Source organism: Rhincodon typus, chromosome 22 (assembly GCF_021869965.1).
Source record: "Rhincodon typus isolate 14 chromosome 22, sRhiTyp1.1, whole genome shotgun sequence".
NCBI lineage: Eukaryota > Metazoa > Chordata > Chondrichthyes > Orectolobiformes > Rhincodontidae > Rhincodon > Rhincodon typus.
The window spans coordinates 472,959-496,699 of NC_063353.1; the positions used below are offsets into that span (position 1 = coordinate 472,959).

Here is a 23,741-nt window from a genome sequence, read left to right on the forward strand (position 1 = left end):
TAGGTGCAAAGCTTCAAGCTATTTTCCCAATGGGATTCCATTTTAACACATCACCATTTTCTCCAGAAAACAAGGGATGGACAGCAAAGGCTGGCCTTGTCAGAGATATCCACATTGAATGAGCGAGTTTAAAGTTGAACATTAATGTAACACTAACATCAACAAAAACAAAAAGCAATAATTCAGCAAAGGAACATTTCATATTCAAGTTCACACATTGCAGCATCTCAGAACCAGAATGGGCCAACATTCTCGCAGGTAGGTTCGCTAGTGGTGTTGTTTGGAGGAGTTTAAACTTGTTCAGCAGGAGGAGGCAGCACAGAGTGTCAGTACAATACAGCAGATTTTAAGAAAGGAACTCAAGGGAGTTTTGCGAGGCTGGATGGCCTCAAAGACAGGCGTTAAGGGCGTGGATTGACACACAGAATCGTGATGTTGTTGCCATCAGAGAGACATGGTTGAGGGAGGGGCAGGACTGGCAAGTCAAGATTCCAAGGTATAGGACCTTCAGACGAGACAGGGGAGGATGTAAAAGAGGTGATGGTATCGCATTACTCATTAAGAAGTCAGTTACTACAGTAGGAGGGATGATATCTTGGAAGGGTCTCCCAACGAAATTTTGTGGGTGGAGCTTAGGAATAAAAAGGTGGCAGTCACATTGCTGGTAGTGTATTAACGGCTACCAAACAATCAGTCAGTAGGCAATTCACTGAGGTGTGTAAAAATAATATTAGGGCAATGTATGGAAGGCCCAATGCTGGACCCAATTCTGGGGAATGAAGCTGGACAGGTGTTTGAGGTGGCAGTGTGGAAGCACTTTAGAGAGAGCAACCACAAAACCATATACTAATTTTGTTAGAAAAAGGAAACAGAGTCTGCAAATAAAAAAAGGTTTTGGACTGGGGGAATGCAGATTTTTATTAAAACGAGACAGGAACTGCCAAAATAGCCTGTGAACACAGTTATTTGTGGGAAAATCTACAGCAGAACAGTGGCAGGCATTCAAAAAGGAATTGGAGAGTGGATAGGCTCAACATGCTCACTTTAGGGGAAACGTAGGAGCAACAAGCTCAGGGCCCTGGATACCTCAGAATATTCATGAGTGTATAAGAAGGAAAGAGAGATGTTTAACAGATACAAAGGAAACGAGACCCTAGTGGAGAATAGAAACTGCAGGGGGCAACTTAAAGCGAATAGGAGAGCAAAGAGAGGCATGAAAAAAGGGCAAGTTTAAGGAGAATCCCAAGATATACTTATAGAATATCAAGGGGAAGAGGAAAACAAGGGAAACAGTAGAGCCTATTAAGACCAAAGGGGCAATCTGTGCATAAAGGTGGAGGACATTGGTAGTGTGTTAAGCAAGTACTTCACATGTGTCTTCACCTGGGAGGAGGAAGTACATATAAAATTCAGGAAGAGGGACTGAGAGGTTCTCGAGCAGATTGACAGAGAAAGTGAGGAGGCATTGGATGCTTTGGCAGGCTTAAAAGTCAACAAACCTCCAGATACAGATGGGTTGAATCCAGGCTGCTGCGAGAGATGAGGGAAAAAAAAAAATCACAGGGGCTCTGACATAAATTTTTAATTAATCTCTGGCCGTAGGGAGGTGCTAGAGAACTGGAGTACAGCTAATGTGATTCCACTTTTCAAGAAGGGTGGTAGAGATAAACCAAAGAATTACAGACCAGGTGCCTCACATCAGCGATAGGGAAACTATTAGAGAAAACTCTGACAGAGAGAATTAATCCTCATTTAGGGAAGACTGATTTGATCAGGGATAATCAGTCTGGCTTTATTAGAGGAAGGTCAGGCCTAGCAACTCTGGCTGAATTTTTGAAGGAGGTGGTCAGGTGTGTAGATGAGGGTAGTGCAGCTGATGTACTTTATATTGATTTCAGCAAAGCCTGAGGTACTCCATGGAAGACTGATAAAGAAGGTAAAAGCACAGGGTAACTTGACAAGTTGGATCCAAAATTGGCTTCATGGCAGGCAACGGTCCTTTTGAATATAGGAGTTGGGGAGTCATGTTGAGGTTGTACAGGACATTGGTAAGACCTCTTCTGAAGTACTGTGTCCAGTTCTGGTTGCCCAGTAATAGGAAGGATGTTATTAAAGTAGAGAATGGTCAGAAGTGATTTACCAGGATGTTGCCAGGTATGGAAGGTTTGAGTAATAAAGAAAGGCTGGATAGGCTGGGACTTTTTCCACTAGACCGTAGGAGGTTGAGAGATGACCTTACACAGAGATTTATAAAATCATGATGGGGCATAAATGGGGATAATGGTAGGTGTCTTTTCCAGTGGATGGGGGATTTCAAGACCGGGGCACATTTTTAAGGTAACAGGAGAGAGATTTGTAAAAAAAAATGAGGGGCAATATTTCCCCCCCCCCCACAGAGGGTCGTTTATGTGTGGAATGAACTTCCTGAGTTGGTGGATGTGGGCACAGTTAAAATGTTTAAAAGACACTTAGGTGAGTAGGAAAGGTTGGAGGGATATGGGCCAGGAGCAGGCAGGTTGGACTAGTTTAGTTTGGGGTTATGTTCGGCACGGACTGGTTGGAATGAAGGGTCTGCTTCCATGCTGTATGACTCTATGACAGAGTGCTAATAAAAGGCTGTTTGTGTGACTGGAGGCCAGTGTCCAGTGGCATGCCATAGGGATCAGTGCAAGATCCCTTATTGTTCATGATATATACGGGATAAATAAGTTTGCAGATGACAGACTGGCTGGGTGGCTGACAGTGAGGAAGAAGGTCTTAGATTACAGGATGATATAAACAGGATCAAGGTCCAGTCCTCAGGGAGCAGCACAAAACCTTCCAACTCCCTGAAAACAAATACACCTATCACAAAACAAAACAAGCTCTTTCTCAATTTAAAATATGGTTATGTTCTTGCTCTCCATCCTGTTTTGTGCTTTTCTCTCTCTCTCTTTTCCCTTTTTCAAGGAATGGCACCAGTGCTGGATCTGGGCAAAGAAGCTGGACAAGTGTCCGATGTGGCAGTGGGGAATCATTTACGCGATAGTGATCACAGCATGGTACAGTTCAAATTTGTTCTTAACAATGAAAAAGATGGCCTGCTTAGTTTGGATTGGGGAAAGGAAGATTTTATTAAAATAATGTAGGATCTGGCCACAGAAGACTGTTTGCAGTTAAGTGTACGTGGAGGAATTGGGCGGGGTGCATTCAAAAAGGAGATGGGGAGAGTACAACACCAACACGTACCCTTTAGACAGAAATGTAGGAGCAAAATGTTCAGAAAACCCTGGATGTCTAGGCCAATTCAGGACTAGACGAGGAAGAGAAGGGTTTTTAGCAAGTCCAAAGGGAGCAATTCAGCCACGGACCTAGACGAACACAGAAAGTGCAGGAGGGAACTTAAAGTAATTATAAGAGAAAAAAAGGGGGTCATGAAAAAGGACTTGTGAACAGGAATACGGTGAATCCAAAGATTTTTATGAATACATTAGAAGAAAGGTTAACCAGGGAAAGAGTAGGGACCCTAAGGGACCAAGTGGGTAAATGGTGTGTGAAGCCGCAGGATATTTGAAGGGTGTTGAATGAGTACTTCTCTTCAGTCTTCACTCTGGAAGAGGAGAACATGGGTACAGAATTCAGGAAAAGGGACTGTGCGGAACTTGCACAGCTTGACGTAGGACAAATCCCCCGGCCCAGATGAACTGCATCCCAGGCTGCTGTGGCAGGAAAGGCAGGAAAACGCAGGAAATTGCAGGGACTCTGACATAAATTTTTAATTCCTCTCTGGCCACAGGGGAAATTCCAGTGGACTGGAGGATGGCTATTGTGGTTCAACTTTTTAAGATGGGTGGTAGAGATGAACCAGGAAATTACAGACAGGTGAGTCACACGTCAGTGGTAAGGATTTAATACCCACTTGGAAAGGCATAGGTTAATTAGGGAGAGTCAGCATGGATTTGTCAGAGGGAGGTCATGCCTAACAAATTTGTTAGAATTTTTTGAAAATGTGATCAAGTGTGTGGATCAGGAAAATTCAGTTGATGTTGCTTATATGGATTTTAGCAAAGCTTTTGACAAGATCCCACAAGGGAGACTGGTTGAGAAGGTTAAAGCACATGGAATGGAGGGAAACTTGGCGAGATGGATCAGATGCTGCCTTAGTCATAGGACACGAAGGGTGGTGGTAGAAGGCTGTTTGATTGACTGGAGACTGGTGTCTATCAGCGTACCACGAGGATCAGTACTGGAACCCTTATTATTTGTTATATACATAAATAATATAGAAGTAGTAGTAGAGGGAATTTTAAGTAAATTTGCAAATGACATCAAGATTGATAGTGGTTAATAACAAAGACGACGGTTGCAGGTTACAGGAAGATATAGATGGGCTGGTTAGAAAGCTAATGCACTTTGGAAGAAGAAACAAGACAAGGGAGTATTTAAAGAATGGTAGGACACTGGGCAGCTTAGAGGAACAGAGGGATTTTGACGTAATTATTCACAGATCCCTGAAGTCGGCAAATCACTTGAATAGGATAATTAAGAATGCATATGAGACACTTGCTTTCATCAGTCATGGCATAAAGTACAAGAACAAGGAGGTAATGTTGGAGTCATACAGCGTGTTGGTCAGGCCACAGCTGCAATACTGTGTATAATTCTGGTAACCTCACTACACAAAGGATGTGATGGCACTAGAAAGGGTACAGAGGGATTCACCAGGATGTTGCCTGGGATGGGGATACTGAGCTATAAGGTGAGGCTAGACAGGCTTGGATTGTTTTCTCTATAGCAGAGAAGACTGAGGGGGGACATGCTTGAGATGTAGGAGATCATGGAACAAATGCAGGAAATCGGGATTAGCATGCCTTTAGTGGTAGTTATGTCAGTGCAGACTTGAGGGGTTGAAGGGCCTTTTCTTAGTTCTATGAATCCTCTTACTATCATCAGAAATTTGGTTGCTCGGTCTATCCCCATTTCGTACTTCTCTCAGCCTTACTTCCTCCAGTCTTTGTTTCCCTCAGACCTTTCTCCCTCAACCAGGTCTGAGTTTCTCTTTCTTAATTGCTCACAGGACTCACTATTTCCCAGTTATTTTTGTTGGCCTTGATGTCACATGCTCACAGCCAGCAAAGCGAATGGACCAGCAGGGCCCAGACAATGCAAACTAGCTACAAGCCATGACTGACGCGACGTACCACTTCTCAAAAGCCACAAGCAGCAACACTCCAGAATCCCAACACTCATTACAGTAAGGTATTGTCCCATATGGGAGAGCTAGGAACATCACATTACAGGGAGGAGCACTCAAAAGTGCAAGAGAAACCCAATACCACAAGGGAAATTAATACGGGGGAATGGTGATTATTTGGCTGCATGGTGGCAGAGATTAGCATTTCTGCCTCACAGCACCAGGACATGGGTTTGATTCTAGCCTTGGGTGACTGTTTGCATGAGTTTCTGCGGTTTCCTTCCACAATCCAAAAAGACGTGCAGTTTAGGTGGATTGTGAGATGTTGTGGCTTTAAGAGGTATTTTGTCCCAGTTTTTTTTTTGAAGAAAGTTTTAAGGCAGAGGCGTCGAGCAAATACAAATTGGGGGCTCATCCAGGATCAATTTGTTATGGACCAGACCAGACCCGCTCAAAATATTTTAAGATGATAGTCTAGGCCCTACCTTTTTCTTATTTTTAAGGCAAATGTGAAGTACCATGTTCCAGATGCAATGCAACTGGTCAAACTCTCGCCATTAAGCAAACCACAATTTATTTAAACACTATAGTTAAAATATAACCAAACAAAGTGAAATTTAGAGTAACTTAACCCAAGTGGAAAACTTAACACAACAATAGACACAGTAACAATTACTAATTTATCGAATATAGTAATATCCCACAAATACACCCTTTGGCAAAAAGGCAAATTTAGAAAAATAGATTTTTCTCACAGGTAACCCAGCAGCAAAGAGAAACTCCAGCTTCTAGCTGTAACCAAGAGAGGGATAAGATAGCTTTTATTTTTTTAAGCCCACCAGAATCTAAACCTAAAATTGTAAAAAACAAAATGACTACAAAGCCTGGTCTGAGAGAGCTGGCCATACCCAGCTAGGCTGCCTCCAATGTTCCAATTTTTTAAAAAAAATCCCAATGCTTCATAACCTGTTTACTCTCTTGGTTTTGTAGACTGCTTGGTGCCTCTGCCTTACAACCGCCCTTCAAAAAAAAAAAAAAAAAAATTACCAGGACAAAATAATCTTTTAAAGCCACAGGAGCATCAGAATTGGGCATGCTAAATTGCCCAGTAGCAGCCAAAGATCTGTAGGCTAGGTGGATTACCCAAAGTAAATATGGGATTATGGGGACGGGGACCAGGCGGGGTGGGGGTACGATTAGGATGCAGCCTCAAACGGACCAAATGGGGCGGCACGGTGGCTCAGTGGTTAGCACTGCTGCCTCATAGCGCCAGGCATCCGGGTTTGATTCCACCCTCGGGCGACTATCTGTGTGGAGTTTGCACATTCTCCCAGTTTCCTCCCACAGTCCAAAGATGTGCAGGGTAGGTGGATTGGCCATGCTAAATTGCCCACAGCATTCAGGGATGTGTAGATTAGGTGGGTTATAGGGGGATGGGTCTGGGTGGGATGCTGTGAGAGTCAGTGTGGACTTGTTGGGCTGAAGGGCCTGTATCCACACTGCAGGGATTCTATGATCTATGATAAATAGCCTCTATCTGCACTGTAGGGATTCTATGGGTTAACTGGAGGAATTCAGTGTAAATAAATGTCATGATATATTTTAGCGAAAAAAATACCAGCACTAATTGCACTGAGTGGAAGTAGTATAGATCCTGTGAAGGAGCAGGGACACTTGGAGATAAGGTTCATGCAAGATTTAAAAAGTACCTTAGATTGAGAAGACTGTCAAAAATGCAATTAGAATATTAGGTTTTAGTACTATTTCATTAACAATTCATCCAGTTAAGTACAAGTGCACTTACTGTTGTGTTCATAATGCCAGTGCCATGTGTACGGATTGAGTTTGCAACATGCCTAATGTTGATCGTATTCAAATGCTTATTGTTGCTTGTTCGTTCGATGAAGATCTATAATATGCAATGAAATTAAATTCAAAACTTGATTCTGACAATTAAATTTTCACTATGCATTTCAAATATATTTGTCATCAATTCTTAAAAATGTACCTGATTGTTGAGATTATAGAGGTACTTTGAGACAAACACATGAATGTTTCGCATGATTTCCAGAACATCTAATCCCTGAAAACAACATGAAGTCATGTTAGGAGAATGATGCAATTCTTTTGCAACTCCTTCAATTTTCTAATAAATAATCACATTGTAAACTATTAAAATCCAAAAATTAAAAAAAGTACTTGATTACGTAAGAGTAGTACTGTTACAAACCAATACTAGGTGTCACTCATGCCAGAGGTCAGTCATACATCTCATTCACCAATACAAAGCAATCTGTAAGCGTTACACAAGGAAATGCCTCAGTACTTACCTGCTCCAAGGTCTGACTCGGAAGGTGTGCCTCTGTCATTGAGAGACTGTAGCGCTGGGTTGCGAGATTTCTCATTTCACTATAGGTGGCCCAGTCGTGAATAGCCACTGTTGTCAGGTTATAGAAGGTCTTGTCCAGATAGTGAGTTACATATGCTGTTAAATATTTACGCAGATTTTTTAAAAAATTTGACATATCTGTGGCTAACTATATAAAGTAGTGTTTAATGAACAGCCACAATTTGAACAGAAGCTAACCTTTGACGTCAATGAATCGGTTAAAGAAACGGATTGGTTTGATAGAGAAGAAATCTGTCAAGTCTTTGATGCCAACTTTGAATGGATTCCGATCATCCAATTTTAAATGTGTGTGCACAGACAGTCTCAGATCCTTCTCAATCTCTTTACACAGTTTATCCAAAAGGTGCTGTTGGAGAGAAGGAAGGATGAGGGACCCAGAGGAGAAATGCAATTTGAACAGCTAATGTATGAAACTTCCCAGCCACAAACACAAACCCTCTGCCTGTACCAGGAACCATCCATGAAACATACCTATCAGACATTCCCCTTAAATTGACCAAACAAAAGGTCCAGACAGACAAAACGTGGTACTATTATCACAGGTAACTTTCTTAAAGGATGCTAAAACAAGTCAAATTATTTTTCAGGATGAAACCAGCTTGGCTAACTGATACCATTCATACCCATCCATAAGCACCCCTCTAAATCCATAAAATAATGACAGGCATGACAGGTCAATTTCTGATTCACCTATCATGAAACGTCTGAATGTAACTGAATGAAAATGCGTTGCGCCTTCAGCTGGCTATCATGAAAATGTTACAGCTGGAACATGCTAATACCTTAAATTAACAAGCGATATCTATAAAATATATTTAAAAATTTGGACAGTGAATACAGAACACATTTTTAAAAACTGCCTCAATATCAAACTGGGAAATGAGGCAAACAGTGAGAAAGACACAAACCAACTGCAACAGTACAAAGGTGAGCATGCAGAATGGGCAGATAAGTGACAAATAGAACTTAGAATAATGAAGTGCGAGGTGATGGATTTTGGAAGAAGGAATAGAGGTAACAAAGACTTAAAACAGCACAAAGTATATGTAACAATAAAGATATCCAAGAATTCACGTTCATGAAGGTGGCAGGATTTATTGAAGGAGTGATTAAAAAATCATTTGGGACTTTCAAAGATGTTGAGTACAAGTTTAAGCAAGTTATGCTGAAATCGTTTCACTAGACTTTACGAAGGAAGTGAGATTCCTTGAGAGATGCATAGGAAGATTATCAGAACTGTGCCAGGTAGAGGGTTTGAGTAGCTGGGGTTGATCTCCTTGGACCAAAGATTGGTACAGGTGTAGAAGATTATGTCAGGTTTCAGTAAGGTAGAGAGAGAAAAACTATTTCCACTAACTGGTGCTACAAGGTCTAAAATACACATATTTAGAGTTTTGGGCATGAGGCTCACGGCGCTTGTGAGGAATGGCATTTCTTCTTCATTAATTGGTAGTGACCTGGAACTCATTGTCTACAAAGGTGGTGGAATCAAGAGATGATGGATAGTTTCATAAGGAAACTGGTTATGCATTTGAAGCAGTAATCTTGTTGGATTATGAGGTACAGTGGGGAATGGTCCTACAGAAATAATACAAAGAATTGGGCAAATGGTCCTTTCTTAGTAAATTATTATGTTTTTGTTTTAAACACACATTTATACTCCATCAATGACTCCTCAAACTCAATCCAACTTCCTAAAGAATTGTTAGGATGATCACGTTCTTACGTGCACATGGACTGCTTTACAGAATTCAAGTCTTATTTGGCAAAAGCTAAACAAAACTTGGAAGCCCTTCACTTCATAGTTTCCTGAGACAAACCTGGGGTTTTGTATTTAAATACACAAAGATCTGGGCTGGCTAAAACTTTAAGGCATAATAATTCATTCTAAATACATCCCTATACCAATGCAAACAAGGATGTCTTTTATTTGCTTTGATACCAGTTACCTCATTCAGCACATCCATGATTTCTTTATCAAAGGATTCCAGCAATACTTGGGTGGACTCCAGATGTCTTGCATGCATCATAGGTGGGACACAATCCCTCAGAGCGCTGAACATGTACTGAAAAAGTGAAATAGCAAATTATACCAAAACAAACATACCTTAATTATCATTTTACAACAAATATATTTTCAGTCTTATATATTCCAAGTAGCACCACATACTTGTCTGACATATAATACATTTAATCCTGGTCATAGACAAGATCCAGTCCATTTAAAAAGCATGTTTTCAAATCATTAGAGATAGTGGGGACTGCCGATGCTGGAGAATCTGAGATAACAAGGTGTAGAGCTGGATGAACACAGCAGGCCAAGCAGCATCAGAGGAGCAGGAAAGCTGACGTTTCGGGTCTAGACCCTTCTTCAGTAGTCATTAATCTTCACCTTAATCATTAGTCTTCATTCGATTTAATCTGGAAGGTGTTGGTCCAAGAAATATTAATTCTGGCTTCTACTACTTTGAAAATACAAGCTGTGGAGATGCCAGTGTTGGACTGGGGTGGACAAAGTCACACGATACCAGGTTATAGTCCATCAGGTTAACCTGTTGGATTATAACCTGGTGTCATGTGACTTCTGACTGAAAATACAGGACACAGCATCCTCGACTGGTCTGGCCTACATGTGTCTACAGACCCCACAGCAATGTGGTTAATTCTTAATTGCCATCTGAAATGACCAAGTAAGCCACTCAGTTGTAACAACTGCAAGTCTCAAAAGCTAAAATGAAACTGGATGGTCCTGGCATCAACCAATGGCACCGGAAATGATAGTGGCTAAAACAATCCTATTGGCTCTGCAGTCCTTCTAACTAACATCTGAGGGCTAGTGCCAAACATTAGAGAGTTGTCTCACAGATGTGCAATAGTCTGACATATTCATAGTCACAGATTCAGACTTTTCAATATCAGTCTGACATATTCATAGTCACAGATTCAGACTTTTCAATATCTCAGACACCACCATTGCCATCCCTGGGTATGTTCTGTCCCACCTGCATGACAGACCTAAAAGAGGAGGCAGCACAGTGATAAATGATCAGGAGAGAGTTGATTCATGGAACCAGGTCAAACATGAGCAATCCTGCTAACAACATACCATCCTCCCTCGGCAGATGAATCAGTACTTTCAAATGTTGACAACACTTAGAGAAAGCACTGAGGGTAGCAAAGGTACAGAATGTATTCTGGATGGGGTCATCAATGTCCACCACAGAATGTGGCTCGACAGCTGTATGACCGAGCTAGTCAGGTCCTAAAGATAATAAAAAAAAACAGTTGCTGGAAAAGCCCAGCAGGTCTGGCAGCATCTGTGAAGGAAAAACGTTTCGGGTCTGGTGACCCTTGCTCAGAACCCTAAAGGAAATAGTTGTGAGACTGGGTCTGCAGTAGATGGTGAGTGAACCAACAAGAGGAAAAAGATACTTGACCTTATCCTCACCAATTTGCTTGCCACAGATGCATTTGTTCATGACAGTATTGGTAAGAGTGACCACTGCATAGTTCTATGGAGACAAAGTCCTGCCATCACAATAAGAACACCTTAAATTGTGTTGCGTTACACTATCACTGTGCTGAACGGGACAGACTTCAAACAGGTCTGGTAACTCAAAACTGGGCATCCTTGAGTGCTCCGGGCCATCAATTTGCAACCCTATGGCCTAGCATAACCCCCTCCATCAAGCCATAGGATCAATCCTGGTTCAAGTGGAGAATGCAGGAGGGCATGCCAGGAAAAGCATCAGGAACACCTAAAAACGAGGTGTCAATCTGGTGAAGCTATAATACAGGACTACTTGCATGCCAAACAGCATAAGCGGCAAGTGATAGAAAAGGCCAAGCAATCCCACAACCAACAGATCTAAGCTTTGCAGTCCTACCAGGTTTAACGAACAGTGGAGGACAATTAAAATAACTCACTGGAGGATGTAGCTCCACAAATATTCCCATCCTCGTTGATGGGAGAGCCTAAAAATCAATGCAAAAGCAAGTCTGAATTATTCGCAATAATCTTCTATCAGAAGTGCCAGGTATAAGATCCATCTCAATATCCACCAGAGATCCTCAGCATCATAGATGCCAGTATTCAGCCAGTTCAAATTTCTGCACGTGATGTCAAGGAACAGCTGGAGGCACTGGATACTGAAAAGCTAAGGGCATTGACAACATTCTGGCAATAGTGCTAAAGACTTGTGCTCCAGAATGTGCTGCACATCTAGCCATGCTGTTCCAGTGCAGCTACAACACTGGGATTTACCCAATGTGGAAAATTGCTCAGGTATGCAAACCAGGACAAATTCAACCGAGCCCATTACTGTCCCAACAGTCTACTCTTGATCAGGAAAGTGGTGCAAGGGGTCATCAACAGTGCCATTCAGCAGCACCTGCTCAGCGACACCCAGTTTGGGTTCCACAAGGGCCACACAGCTCCTGACCTCATTACAGCCTTGGTTCAAACATGGATGAAAGAGGTGAATTCCAAATGGGAGGCAAGAGTAACTTGATAGCAAGGCCATATTTGACTAAGTGTAACATCAAGGAGCCCTAGCAAAACTGGAATCAATGAGTACCGGGGGCAAACTCTCCTCTGGTTCGAGTTATACCTGGCACAAAGGAAGATGGTAATGGTTGTTGGAGATTGGTCATTTCAGCTCCAGGACATCTCTGCGTAGTGTCCTAGGCCCAACCATCTTCAGCTGCTTTATCAATGACCTCCCCTCCACCGTAACGTCAGAAGTAGATATGTTCGCACCATGTTTAGTACCATTTGCGGTTCCTCACATACTGAAGCAGTCCACATGCAAATGCAGGGAGACCTGGACAATATCCAGGCTTAAGCTGAAAAGTGGCAAGTAACATTTGAGCTACACAGGCATTGACTACCTCCAGTAAGAGAGAATCTAACCATCGTCATTCAATGGTATTACCAACACTGAATGCCCCAATACCAACATCGTGAGGATTACCACTGACCAGAAATATGTGGCTACTGGTCAGAGGCTAGGAATCCTGCAGTGAGTAACTCATCTCCTGATTTATTCAGTCATTCTCCAAAGCTTCTACATGACACAAAGAATGTAACAGATTACTCCCCACTTGCCTGGCCAAGTGCAGCTCCAACAATCAACAAGCTTGACACCGCCCAGTACAAAGCAGGCTGCTTGATTGGCATCATATCCACAAATACCAATTTCCCTTACCACCGACACTGAATAGCAGCAGTGTACCATCTACAAACATGCACTGTACAAATTCACCAAAGCTCCTTTAGAAAGCACCTTCGAAATCTTTCCATCCAGAAAGATAAGGGCAACAGATACATGAGAACATTACCCCCTGTAAGTTCCCCTGTAAGGCACTCACCATCCTGACTTGGAAATAAATTGCCAGTTCCTTAGTATCGTTGGGTCAAAATCTTTGACTCTCCCTCCAACATCATTGTGGATCTACCTACAGCTCAAGGACTGTAACAGTCCAAGGAGGCAGCTCACCACCACCTTCTCAAGGACAACTAGGGACAGGAAATGAATAGTGGCTTAGCCGCAATACCCACATTGCATGAGTGAATATAAAACAAAAGGTTTTTATTTTGGACCGAAGTGGCATCCCTCATTATTAATGGTGTCCCCTGGTTCAAGACTCCTGAATCAGCAGAAACATCTTAACCACATCTACCATGTTTATCACTAAGTAGATTGTAAGTTTCACCTCCCATTCTTCAAAAGCATACAGAATATATCCCTAGTTTCCTTAATCTTTTTTGTCCAGTTATAGGAAGGAGATTATGCTGGAGAGGTTTCAGAAGAGATTTACCAGGATGTTACCAAGTACGGAAGGTCCAAGTTATAAAGAAAGGCTAGGTAGGTTGGGACTTTTTCCACTGGTGCGCAGGAGGTTTAGAAGTAGATGGAAGTTTATAAAATAATGAGGAAAATAGGAAGAGTTAATGCCAGTTGTCTTTTCCCTAGGATGGGGGAATTTCAAGTCTGGGAGCACAGTTAAGGTTAGAGGACAGAGATTTAATAAAAAGATGAGGGGCAAATTTTTTTTTTACATAGAGGGTGGTTCGTGAGTGAAATGAAACGAATGAGGAAGTGGTGGATGTGGGTACAGTTACAACACTTAAAAGACATTTGGAGGGATACAGGCCAGAAGCAGGCAGGCGGGACTAGTTTAGTTTGGGATTATGTTCAACATGGACTGGTTCGCCAAAGGGTATGTTTCCATGCTGTATGACGCTATGACAGTTCTGCCGTCCCTGGAATAGCACTTTTACACTATTACATCTCGCAGGAAGAATTTTGTACTAAAATAGGTTTCAAAATAGATTATTACATCACATTGATGCACCTGTAGGTTGTATTTCAACAAGACTGCATGAGATACAATAAAGTGACACAAGTTCATCGAATATACCTGGCATTTCAAATAATCACCCTGTACAACAATTTACACAGCTTTCAACATACTTGTTTGAGCTCTTCATTTTTGACAGATGAGCATTGCAGCAATTCCAGCATGTATTGTCATTCCTATCCATTTTGGAGATGGCAATTGTGTGTGTTCTTATTCTTTGTTACAGTTTGATACATCTGAGTGGCTTGCAGATCACTTCAGAGGGCACTTTGGAGTTAACAGTCTTGTGGGATTGAAGTCATGTACATGCCAAGCAGAGAAAGAAAGGCAAATTTCCTTTCCGAAAGAACATCAGTGGACCAGTTGAGTTTTACTTCGATCCGATAGTTTAATGGTCACTTTTACATATTTACTTTAACTATAAGCTTATTGTAAATGGTCAAAATGTTATGGTGAGATGGGAACTTATTCTTTGGAATGTCTAATTCACTAACGGAACTACTACATTGCTGTACCATAGTCTTATCTTTTGGATGATATCCATTAGGTATGTTTATTGGATGTTTTATACTATGCAACAATTAACTAATATAGATTAACATTAATCTGGCAACACATGTTTTTGAGCTGCCCAGTTATGCAATTATCAACATTAATTTGCAGCTCTTACATGTACTCTCGCAGAATCTACAGCGTTGTCATAAACATCATCCAAATAGATGGGGAAAATAGTTCGATGCCAGTACAAGAAGTTACAGTTGCACAGAATTTGAATCCTGCAAAAAAGCATTAAAAGGTTACAATTTGGTGCTTGGCCCTAAGTGTCTTGGTTACTTGACTGTATTCTCTTTGCTTTACTCACCTCTCTCTGAGCTCACTGATCAAGTCCAACTTCTTCAGCACTATTTGCAACACCAGCAATTCTTCATCGCGGAATGTTTTCTTCAGGAGTCAAAATGAGTAAAACAGGATTTGTCAGATACAGAAAGAGCGAACATCTACCTCCTTTGCAGGAATTGAAAAGGTTATGGCATTTAAGGATTTAAACAAGTACTGCAGAACCTTGTTATTTTAAGCACATAGCGTAGGCAGTGCTTGGTGACACCAGACGGCCCAACTGACCACATATTTGCAAGCCTCAAGAGCCGCATACATGCGGAGGTTTGACACAGTATATCGGCAACACACATGCAGAGGAGAAAGGACCAAGTATTGCGTGAAGATCACATACCATTTCCAGTATGGCAACATCTGCAGGGAATTAAAAGATGCATGCACAGAAAGTAGGCACGCGATTTAACACAGTTGATAAGTTTTTTCAGTTCATAGAAGCTCATAGAATCCCTACAGTGTGGAAACAGGCCCTTTGGCCCAACAAGTCCACACCGACCCTCAGAGCATCCCACCCAGACCCATTCCTCTAACCTACACACTACGGGCAATTTAGCATGGCCAATCCTCCTACCCTGCACATCTTTGGATTGTGGGAGGAAACCGGAGCACCCGGAGGAAACCCATGCAGACACGGGGAGAATGTACAAACTCCATACAGGCAGTCGCCCACGGGTGGAATCAAACCCGGGTCCCTGGCGCTGTGAGGCAGCATGGCATTTATAGTGAATATCATTTGAAATTAATTTAATTTTTTTCGATAATAATTTGCATTTGCACAGTTCGTAAAGTGAATTATAATCCTCCAATAATAATTATTCAACAATTAGTTTTTTTTTTAAATGGCATTTCTGGGCCTGCCTAGAACCAACTTTGTACGGATCTTAAAATGAATATCTTTTGTACATTTTTAAATTTTTATTTGGTTAGATAATAACTGCAGAAATACCCAAAATGAACAAAGCCACCAATATTTAAGTGTGATTTTGAATGAATATAAAAAGCAGATTAGGACTAAGTTCTGAAGATAGGACACTGGACCCAAAACATTTGCTCTTTCTCTCCATAGATGCTGCCTGACCTGCTGAGTTTTTGCAGCAATTTGTTTTTGTTGGTGTAGGTGGTAGTGCACATTAAAATTTAAAGCATTGGGCCATAAAAGGAGTGTCACAAAACAGCAACACAAATACTGAAAGCCAGTGGACATCTTCAGGAGGCTTTATCACTCTTTCGTAACTGTCTTCAAAGGTTAGAGGGGTAGAAATGAAGCACAGACAGAGAGAGGAAAAGGGAAGAACAGAAAGCTGCTTGCATGACATGGACCTGTAGGCTTGGGCAGTGTTTGTCGACATCAGACATCCTGAAAATGTCACGGGATGTCTTAAATATGAGAAATTATGACATTTTTATTCTCAGAGTGGAGAGGGAGATCAGCACCAATTCCAAATTGATATGGGATTAAAGGCACTCATTGCCACTCATCGCATGCTGGGCCTGCCACTTAATTCAAAAACATCAGATACTCACAGGAACACAATTTTTCATATTGGCAGCCAGCCCAATGATAAAGATGCGCACATGGACATTTTTCAATAATTGCCATTCACATGTGCTCCCTAGAGCATACTGTGCATACTCATCAATGTCAGCAAATGCAGCCTATAAAGTTTCATATCATAATTTAAATGTAATAATTTTCACAGTGTAAATGCTACACATGCAATACAAGGGAACAATAATCTTATGTTTCTTATGTAAAATATGGGACATTGTGCTTACCATTTGTGTTCCCACACTTAACGCAAGTGCGACTACGAGTTTACGCTCTTTAGTGCTGGGGCCATTGAGAGCATTTTCAGCCAGGACTAGGGCTGACAGCACATCCAGGCGTCGCTCACTGTACTTCCTTTCAGATATTACTCTTTTCTAAAGGAACAATACGATCAAAAATTTTTCAAATGATCAATCCTGTTCCTGAAATTTAAATCTGCAATGAAAGCAAGCTAGCACTGTCAGCAAAATATCCCTATAATTCAGCAGGGAAACTAATGTGGAGTTAAATCTCTTTTCCTCTCACACACACACCCTAAGTCCAATCATTTGTTACCACTAAAATTGTTGTAAAAGTTAAAATTTAAAGCACTAAATTAAGTTTTAGTTTGCTTAGTCAAAGCTGTGGCTGTTGTGTCTTACCACAATAGCTACAATTACATTTCTTAAAACTCTATGCTGGGGAGCTACTGCTGGAAGCTTCCCTAAATCTTCCCCCTAGTTTTCCTTCCCCTACCACTCAAAAAAACAAAAGTGATGCCGAGTCTATAATTACAACATATAAAAGGCACCCGAATGAATATATGAATTGGAAGGGTTTAGAGGGATATGAGCCAAATGCTAGTAAATGGAACTAGGTCAGATTGGAATATCTGGTTGGCGTGGACGAGGTGGGCCAGAAGGGGCTATTTCCATGCTGTATGACTCTATGGCTACGATCATCAAAACCAATATAAATTACAACTTTATTCACACAGCAGGAGCTATTACTGTCACCTGTATAACTAGAAAACAGACACAATCAAGAAAAATTGATCACAACATCTACTCATTGCACAGTCCTCACAATTATAGAACCCATAAACACACAAAATGCAGATACAGAAACTGAGAAACTGAATGTACAAACCTTGGCAACAGAAATTGAATTCAGGGCCTGATGTTGAAGGTATTGAGCAATATGACACACAGAATCCGCTATTACCATTGTCCTCCTGTGGACTGTGTGTTCAATTGCCTAGAAAAGAAGAGAATGTTCAACGGTTTATTGTAACAGCCATGAATCTGTTCAAAACATATCGTAAATGCTTTTATTAGTGAAGAATTGGCATACTGAGAAAAAAAAACATATCAAAAACATTTTGTAAAATATTTAGTTAGCTCATGGAAGACTTGTTTTATTATCAATAATGACAAGATGGATATCTTCCAGATTTCAAATGGAAACTACAAGAATCATCAAAACACATCTCCTCATAAACAGTTTACAAAAACTTGCATTTATATAACATTGAGTACATGAAATTATCCCAAAATGTTTTCCTCATTGCTTCATAGCTGCACAAAGTCAAAAGCATAGGTATTGAGGGATGATCAAAATCTTGGTCAGTGCCAAGTTCAATGGCGTCATGAACAAGCAGAGGGAGGTGGAGAGAGTCTGAGAAGAAGCTCCAGAATGTAGGGGTGAAACAGATGAATGCTTAGTGGGATCAGGAACCAATGTAGTATGTGTATTTAGCTGAAGCATTTGCATCAATCTTCAGCCAGAATTGTCGAATGGTTATCCATCTCGGCCTCTGGTCCCCAGCACCAGATTCTGGTGTTCAACCAATCTGATTAACTCCACATGATATCAAGCAACAGCTGAAGATAATGGTCACCACAAAGGCTATGGACCCTGACAACATTTTGGCAACTGTACTGTAGATAAGTTGTAGAACAAGCCACGCCCCAATCTAAACAGTACAACTACAACATTGGCACCTGTCTGAAAACGTGGAAAACTGCCCAGGTACATCCTGTACACAAAGCACAGGATAAATCAAACCCAGTTAATTACCGCTCCATAAGTCTACTCTCAGTCATGGAAGGTGGCATTGACAATGCTATCAAGCATCACTTGGGAAGGAACAACCTGCTCACTGATGCTCAGTTTATGTTTTGTAAAGGCCATGCAGCTCCTGACTTCATTACAGCTTTGGTTCAAACATGGGCAAAACAGCTCACTCCTAAAGGTGAGATGAGAAAGACTACCCTTAATATCAAGATGAATTTGACAGAGTGTGGCATCAAGGAGCTCCAGGAAAACTGGCGTCAGTTGAAATTGAGGGAAAATGCTCTGCTGGTCAGAATCATACTTGGCACATAAGAAGATGGCTGCACTCTTTAGAGGTTAATCATCTTAACCCCAGGACATTAATGTACAGCCAATCATCTTTTGTTATTTCATCAATGACTTTAACACTTCATAAGATCAACAGTGGGGATGTTCACTGATGATCACACAATGTTCGGCACCAATCATGACGACTCAGATACTGAATCAGTTCATGGTCACATGCAGCAAGACCTAGGTCACTTTGAACGGTGGCACGGTGGCTCACTGGTTAGCACTGCTACCTCACAGCACCAGGGACCTGGGTTCGATTCCAGCCTCGGGTGACTGTCTGTGTAGGAGTTTGCACATTCTTCCCGTGTCTGTGTGGGTTTCCTCTGGGTGCTCCAGCTTCCTCCCGAAGTCCAACGATGTGCAGGTTAGGCAAACTGGCCATGCTAAATTGACCATAGTGTCCACGGATGTTTAGGTTAGGTGGGTTAGACATGGGAAATGCAGGGGTAGGGGAATGGGTCTGGGTGGGATGCTCTTCGGAAGGGTGGTGTGGACTTGTTGGGCCGAATGGCCTGTTTCTATAATATAGGGATTCTATGAAACCTGGGCTGAAGGGCAAGTAATATTTGCTCCACACATCTGTCAAGCAATACCATCTCCAAAAGAAAATTCAATCATCCTCTCCTTTATGTTAAATTACACTACAATTGCTGAATCCCCCAAAGTCAACACCACTAAGGTTATCAATGGCCAGAAAATGGCCTGGATCAGCCATATAAATACTGTAGGTCCAACAACAGGTCCGAGTCTAGGAATTCTGTGGTAAGTAACACATCTTTTGTCTCCCCAAAGAGATGGTCCACTATCTACAAGGCACAAGTCAGAAGTATCATGGAATATGCTCCACTTGCCTGGATTAGTGCAGATCCAACAACACTCAAGGAGCATGGTAATGTTCAGGAGTGTCAAAGCAGCATGCTTGTTTGGCACTCTATCCACAACCTTCATCATTGATGTACAGTGCCAGCAGTGTCCCCCATCTACAAGACGCACTGCAGCAACTCACCAAAGCTGCTCTGACAGCACCTTCCAAACCCACAAACCCTACCACCTGGAGGGCAGTAGATAACGGGAACCATCACCAAATGCAAAGTCCCCTCCAAACCATACAACATCCTGACTTGGGAAATATACTGCTATTCCTACACTGTCCCTGGGTCAAAATCCCAATAGTCCCTTCCTAACAACACTGTGGGTGTTGCTGTACCCAAAGTTCAAGAGGGCAACTGATGTTAAGGGCACCAACATCTCCCAAGTAATAATGGATGGACAATAAATGCTGGCTTAGTCAGCAACTCCCACATCTCAAGTATGAATGCAAAAAAACATTTTTGGACATGTTAAACTCTCTTTGGGAGTCTGTGCTCACCTAATATCTGTTGGTCTTTTGAAATATTAGCTATTCAGGAAATAGGAGAGTCTGATGATGTAATTCAGGAAACTTTTATTCAGTAACAAAGTACAAGTTATGCAGCAACTTTGCTGGCAGAATGTGGATCTTGCCTCCTGATTAAACCTAGGACTTCACTGATATGTAGGTTGGACTCTCTCAGTAGACCGAGAAGATGCATGATTCACTGACCTGCTTTCCTTGGGTCCTCTTCTCGACCAATTTAGCTTCCATTCCTGCTCCCCTATTCTAATGCACTTCCAAACAGTGAACCCCCAGAGGTGAAAGCCATCAGAGAACGTCACCCAGCTGTCAGTAGGTGCCCTTGTACAATGGTATGGACTTCCAGGAGGTCATGACCAGTGCCAGTTCACTAAACAGCAAGTCTTTGGGTACATGACCATCAAGCATCTAACAGAAATGGTCAGGTCAGTGCAGGTGTCACTGAATCAGTACTGAGTGAATGCTGACAAAATCAGCATACTCTGGCATCTCTGAATTGGTAATCTTGTCTTGTCAAGGGGAGCCGAGGATAAATCTGAGATAGTGAAGGTGGAAACTGTTCAGTCTTTTCTTCTCCCAAGTATGTATTCTCCAGATGTCATCACTTTAGACAGTGCACTAGGACATAGGTTTGATAGATTCTCAGCAAGTTGCTGTATTCCACTCTCTTACTCAGGTTGGATGTAGTAACAGCTACAGTTTTGAAATGCATAAGGTGATCGAGCATCAAGTGACACACTGCTCGTGACTGTGGAGCCTAAGTACATGAAACTAGCAACAACCTTCAACATCAGCCCCAATGCTAATAGGTACAGCAACATCCCTGGCCATGGTACTTCTCTTCCTGATGCAGACGATCAAACCAAACTCTCAACAGGCATGAAAAATCTGTCTATTTGTTACAAGAGGTATTCCTAAGTGCGGAACATGAGTGGGGCATCATCTGCAAACAGCAATTCTCTGGTGAAGACTTGGTGCATCTTTGTCTTAGATCTTGGAAAGTAAAGTTGGCAGCTTTCTGTTTTGCTTGACACCGTCTGTAGATGAAATGAGGGCATATGATAGCAGTAAAATGCCAAAGGATGTCAGCAGCAGAACACAACCTTGTTTAAACCCACTGCAGAACTCAAAACATTCTAATGTTGTTGTCACAGCTGACCATACCCATCATGCTGTCATGGAAAGAGGTTACACTAACCACTGAAGATGCTCAGTCTGTTTTCTCCAAAATCTCCCTTTGTTCACAGGATTTATCTTACAGCTGCTGGACTAAGAAGATCATGTCAGTTGTGGATCTTCCAGTTCGGAAACTAGACTGGGAATCGGGGGGATTCATTCAGCCATAATCTGCATTGTAAGAGGGCAAAATAGGCAAATATTTCACCAGTAGAGGGATCAATAGCCAAAGGTAAAGTTTTAAGGTAAGAAGGAAATGCAGAATGAATATTAGGAAAAATACCTTTCACCCAAGTTCTGAGTATTTACTTAAAAGGGTGACAGAGTCAGGAACCCTCAAGACTTTTAAGAACCGTTTAGATGAACACGTGAAATGTCATGGCATAAAAAGTCACAGGGTAAGTGCTGGTAAATGGAACTAAAATAGATGGGTGATTAATGACCAGCATACTCATGATGAGGTGAAGGGCCATGCTGTAAAAGGTTCTATGCATCAATACTTGTTGCAATCACTGCAGTCACCTTTATTCAAGGTCACAATTTTTGCGCCACTATCAGCACTGACACTACCTGCCCTCCAGCAGAAATAAGCAAGCGTCTTGCAGCTGCTGCAAGAGTGCCAGTTTCCCAAATTTGATGAGTTCAGGCAATACAGTATCATCAGTTTTGCTCTTAGTGAACAAGTCAGTAGCTTTGCTCAGCTTCTCCAGGGTGGGTTTTACAAACAGCTCTCCTATGAAAGGCAGGCCATGGTGTCCAAAGTTCTCTCAGTGACCACCCACTAATAAGGTTCGATTCTTCTCTGGCTCCAGGAGAGATGCCAGAGGACAATCAATGTGGTATTGTAATTCAAGAAGGGAGAAAGGGATAAACCAGGAAACTACAGGCCAGTCAGTCTAACTTCAGTGGTGGAGAAAGCTATTGGAAGCAATGCTGAGGGACAGACTAATCAAGAAATTGGGATGGTTTTGTTAAGGGTAGGTAATGTCTGCTCAATTTGATTGAATTTTTCAAAGAGCTGATCAGGTACATGGATGAGGGCAATGCAATTGACAGAGTCTATGGGGAGTTCGGTATGGCCTTTGATAGGGTCCAGCAATAATAAGAACCCACGAGATCCAAAGATATTTGGTTAACTGGATCCAGAATTGGCTGAGTGGTAGAAAGCAGAACATGATAGGCCAGAGATAACAGTGTGGAGCTGGAGGAATACAGCAGGTCAGGCAGCATCAGAGGAGCAGGATAGTTGACGTATTAGGTCGTGACAGGAGGATACAGACAGGCTGGTCAGATGGACGAATCAGTGATAAATGGAATTCAATCCATACAAATGTGAGGTGATGCACTTGGGTGAGACAAACAAGACAACGGAATACATGATGAGTTCAGAGGCACGGAGGATCAGCGACATCTTAGTATCCACGCGCATTGGCCCTCAAGATAGTCAGACAGGCGGATGAAGTGGTTAAGGCGGCATATGGAATATTTGCCTTTAGTAGCTGAAGCATAGCGTTTAAGAACAGGGAGGGTATGTTGGAACTGTATAAAACATTGTTTAAGCATCAGCTACAGTAGTGTGTCCAGTTCTGGAATCCACGTGTCAGGAAGGATGTGATTGCACTGAAGAGAGTGAAGAGAAGATTTACTAAGATGTTGCCTGAGCTGGAGAGTTTGTTATGAAGAGATTGGACAGACTGGAATTGGTTTCCTCAAAGCAGAGAAGACTGAGGGGGTAAATGTGATTGAGATGTATAAAATTATGTGGCACACAGATAGGGTAGGGCAGACAAAGAATGTTTCTCTTTGGAGGAATCAATGACTAGGAGAATGGACTTAAGGTTAAGGTAAGACAGTTTAGAGGGAATGAGAAGAAAATTTTTTTTCAGCCAGAGGCTGATGGGAATCTGAAATCCACCACCTGTAAGAGTGCGAGAGGCACAAGCCCTCATAACATTTAAGGAGTACTTAGATGTACATCTTGACATCGCGAGAGTACACAACTATGGGCCAACTGTTGGAAAATGGAATTAGAATAGTTAGATACTTGTTTTTGACCAGTGAAGACTCAATGGGCCTTTTCCTGTGTGGGAGACATCTTTGACTCTATTCAGAGCACAACTTCAAGGTGGTGCCCATCCATTTATACAGCTATTAAATTAGTCCCACTTGCCTTCATTTGGCCCATATCCATCAAAATCTTTCCTATTCATGTACCTGCCCAAATGTGTTTTAAATGCCTTAACTATACCTACATCTACCATTTCCTCTGGCATTTATTCCACATACAAACCACCCTGTGTGAATAAGAGATAACAAGGTGTAGAGCTGGATGAACACAGCAGGCCAAGCAGCATCAGAGGAGCAGGAAGGCTGAAGTTTCGGGCCTAGACCCTTC

General features: G+C 41.9%; 1 protein-coding gene across 1 annotated transcript in view; it reads right to left on the reverse strand.

Annotated features, from left to right (window-relative positions):
* Positions 1-6,941: 6,941 nt before the first annotated feature.
* washc4 (WASH complex subunit 4) overlaps positions 6,942-23,741 on the reverse strand; it is a 43,050-nt gene continuing 26,250 nt past the window's right edge. Inside the window, exons 10-18 of the mRNA XM_020511043.2 lie at positions 17,518-17,625; positions 16,617-16,763; positions 14,809-14,888; positions 14,617-14,722; positions 9,533-9,649; positions 7,761-7,929; positions 7,504-7,658; positions 7,182-7,256; positions 6,942-7,082 (exon numbers count right to left, since the gene is read on the reverse strand). Coding sequence (XP_020366632.2) covers positions 6,942-7,082; positions 7,182-7,256; positions 7,504-7,658; positions 7,761-7,929; positions 9,533-9,649; positions 14,617-14,722; positions 14,809-14,888; positions 16,617-16,763; positions 17,518-17,625 — 1,098 coding nt within the window. The remainder of the gene's footprint in view (positions 7,083-7,181; positions 7,257-7,503; positions 7,659-7,760; positions 7,930-9,532; positions 9,650-14,616; positions 14,723-14,808; positions 14,889-16,616; positions 16,764-17,517; positions 17,626-23,741) is intronic.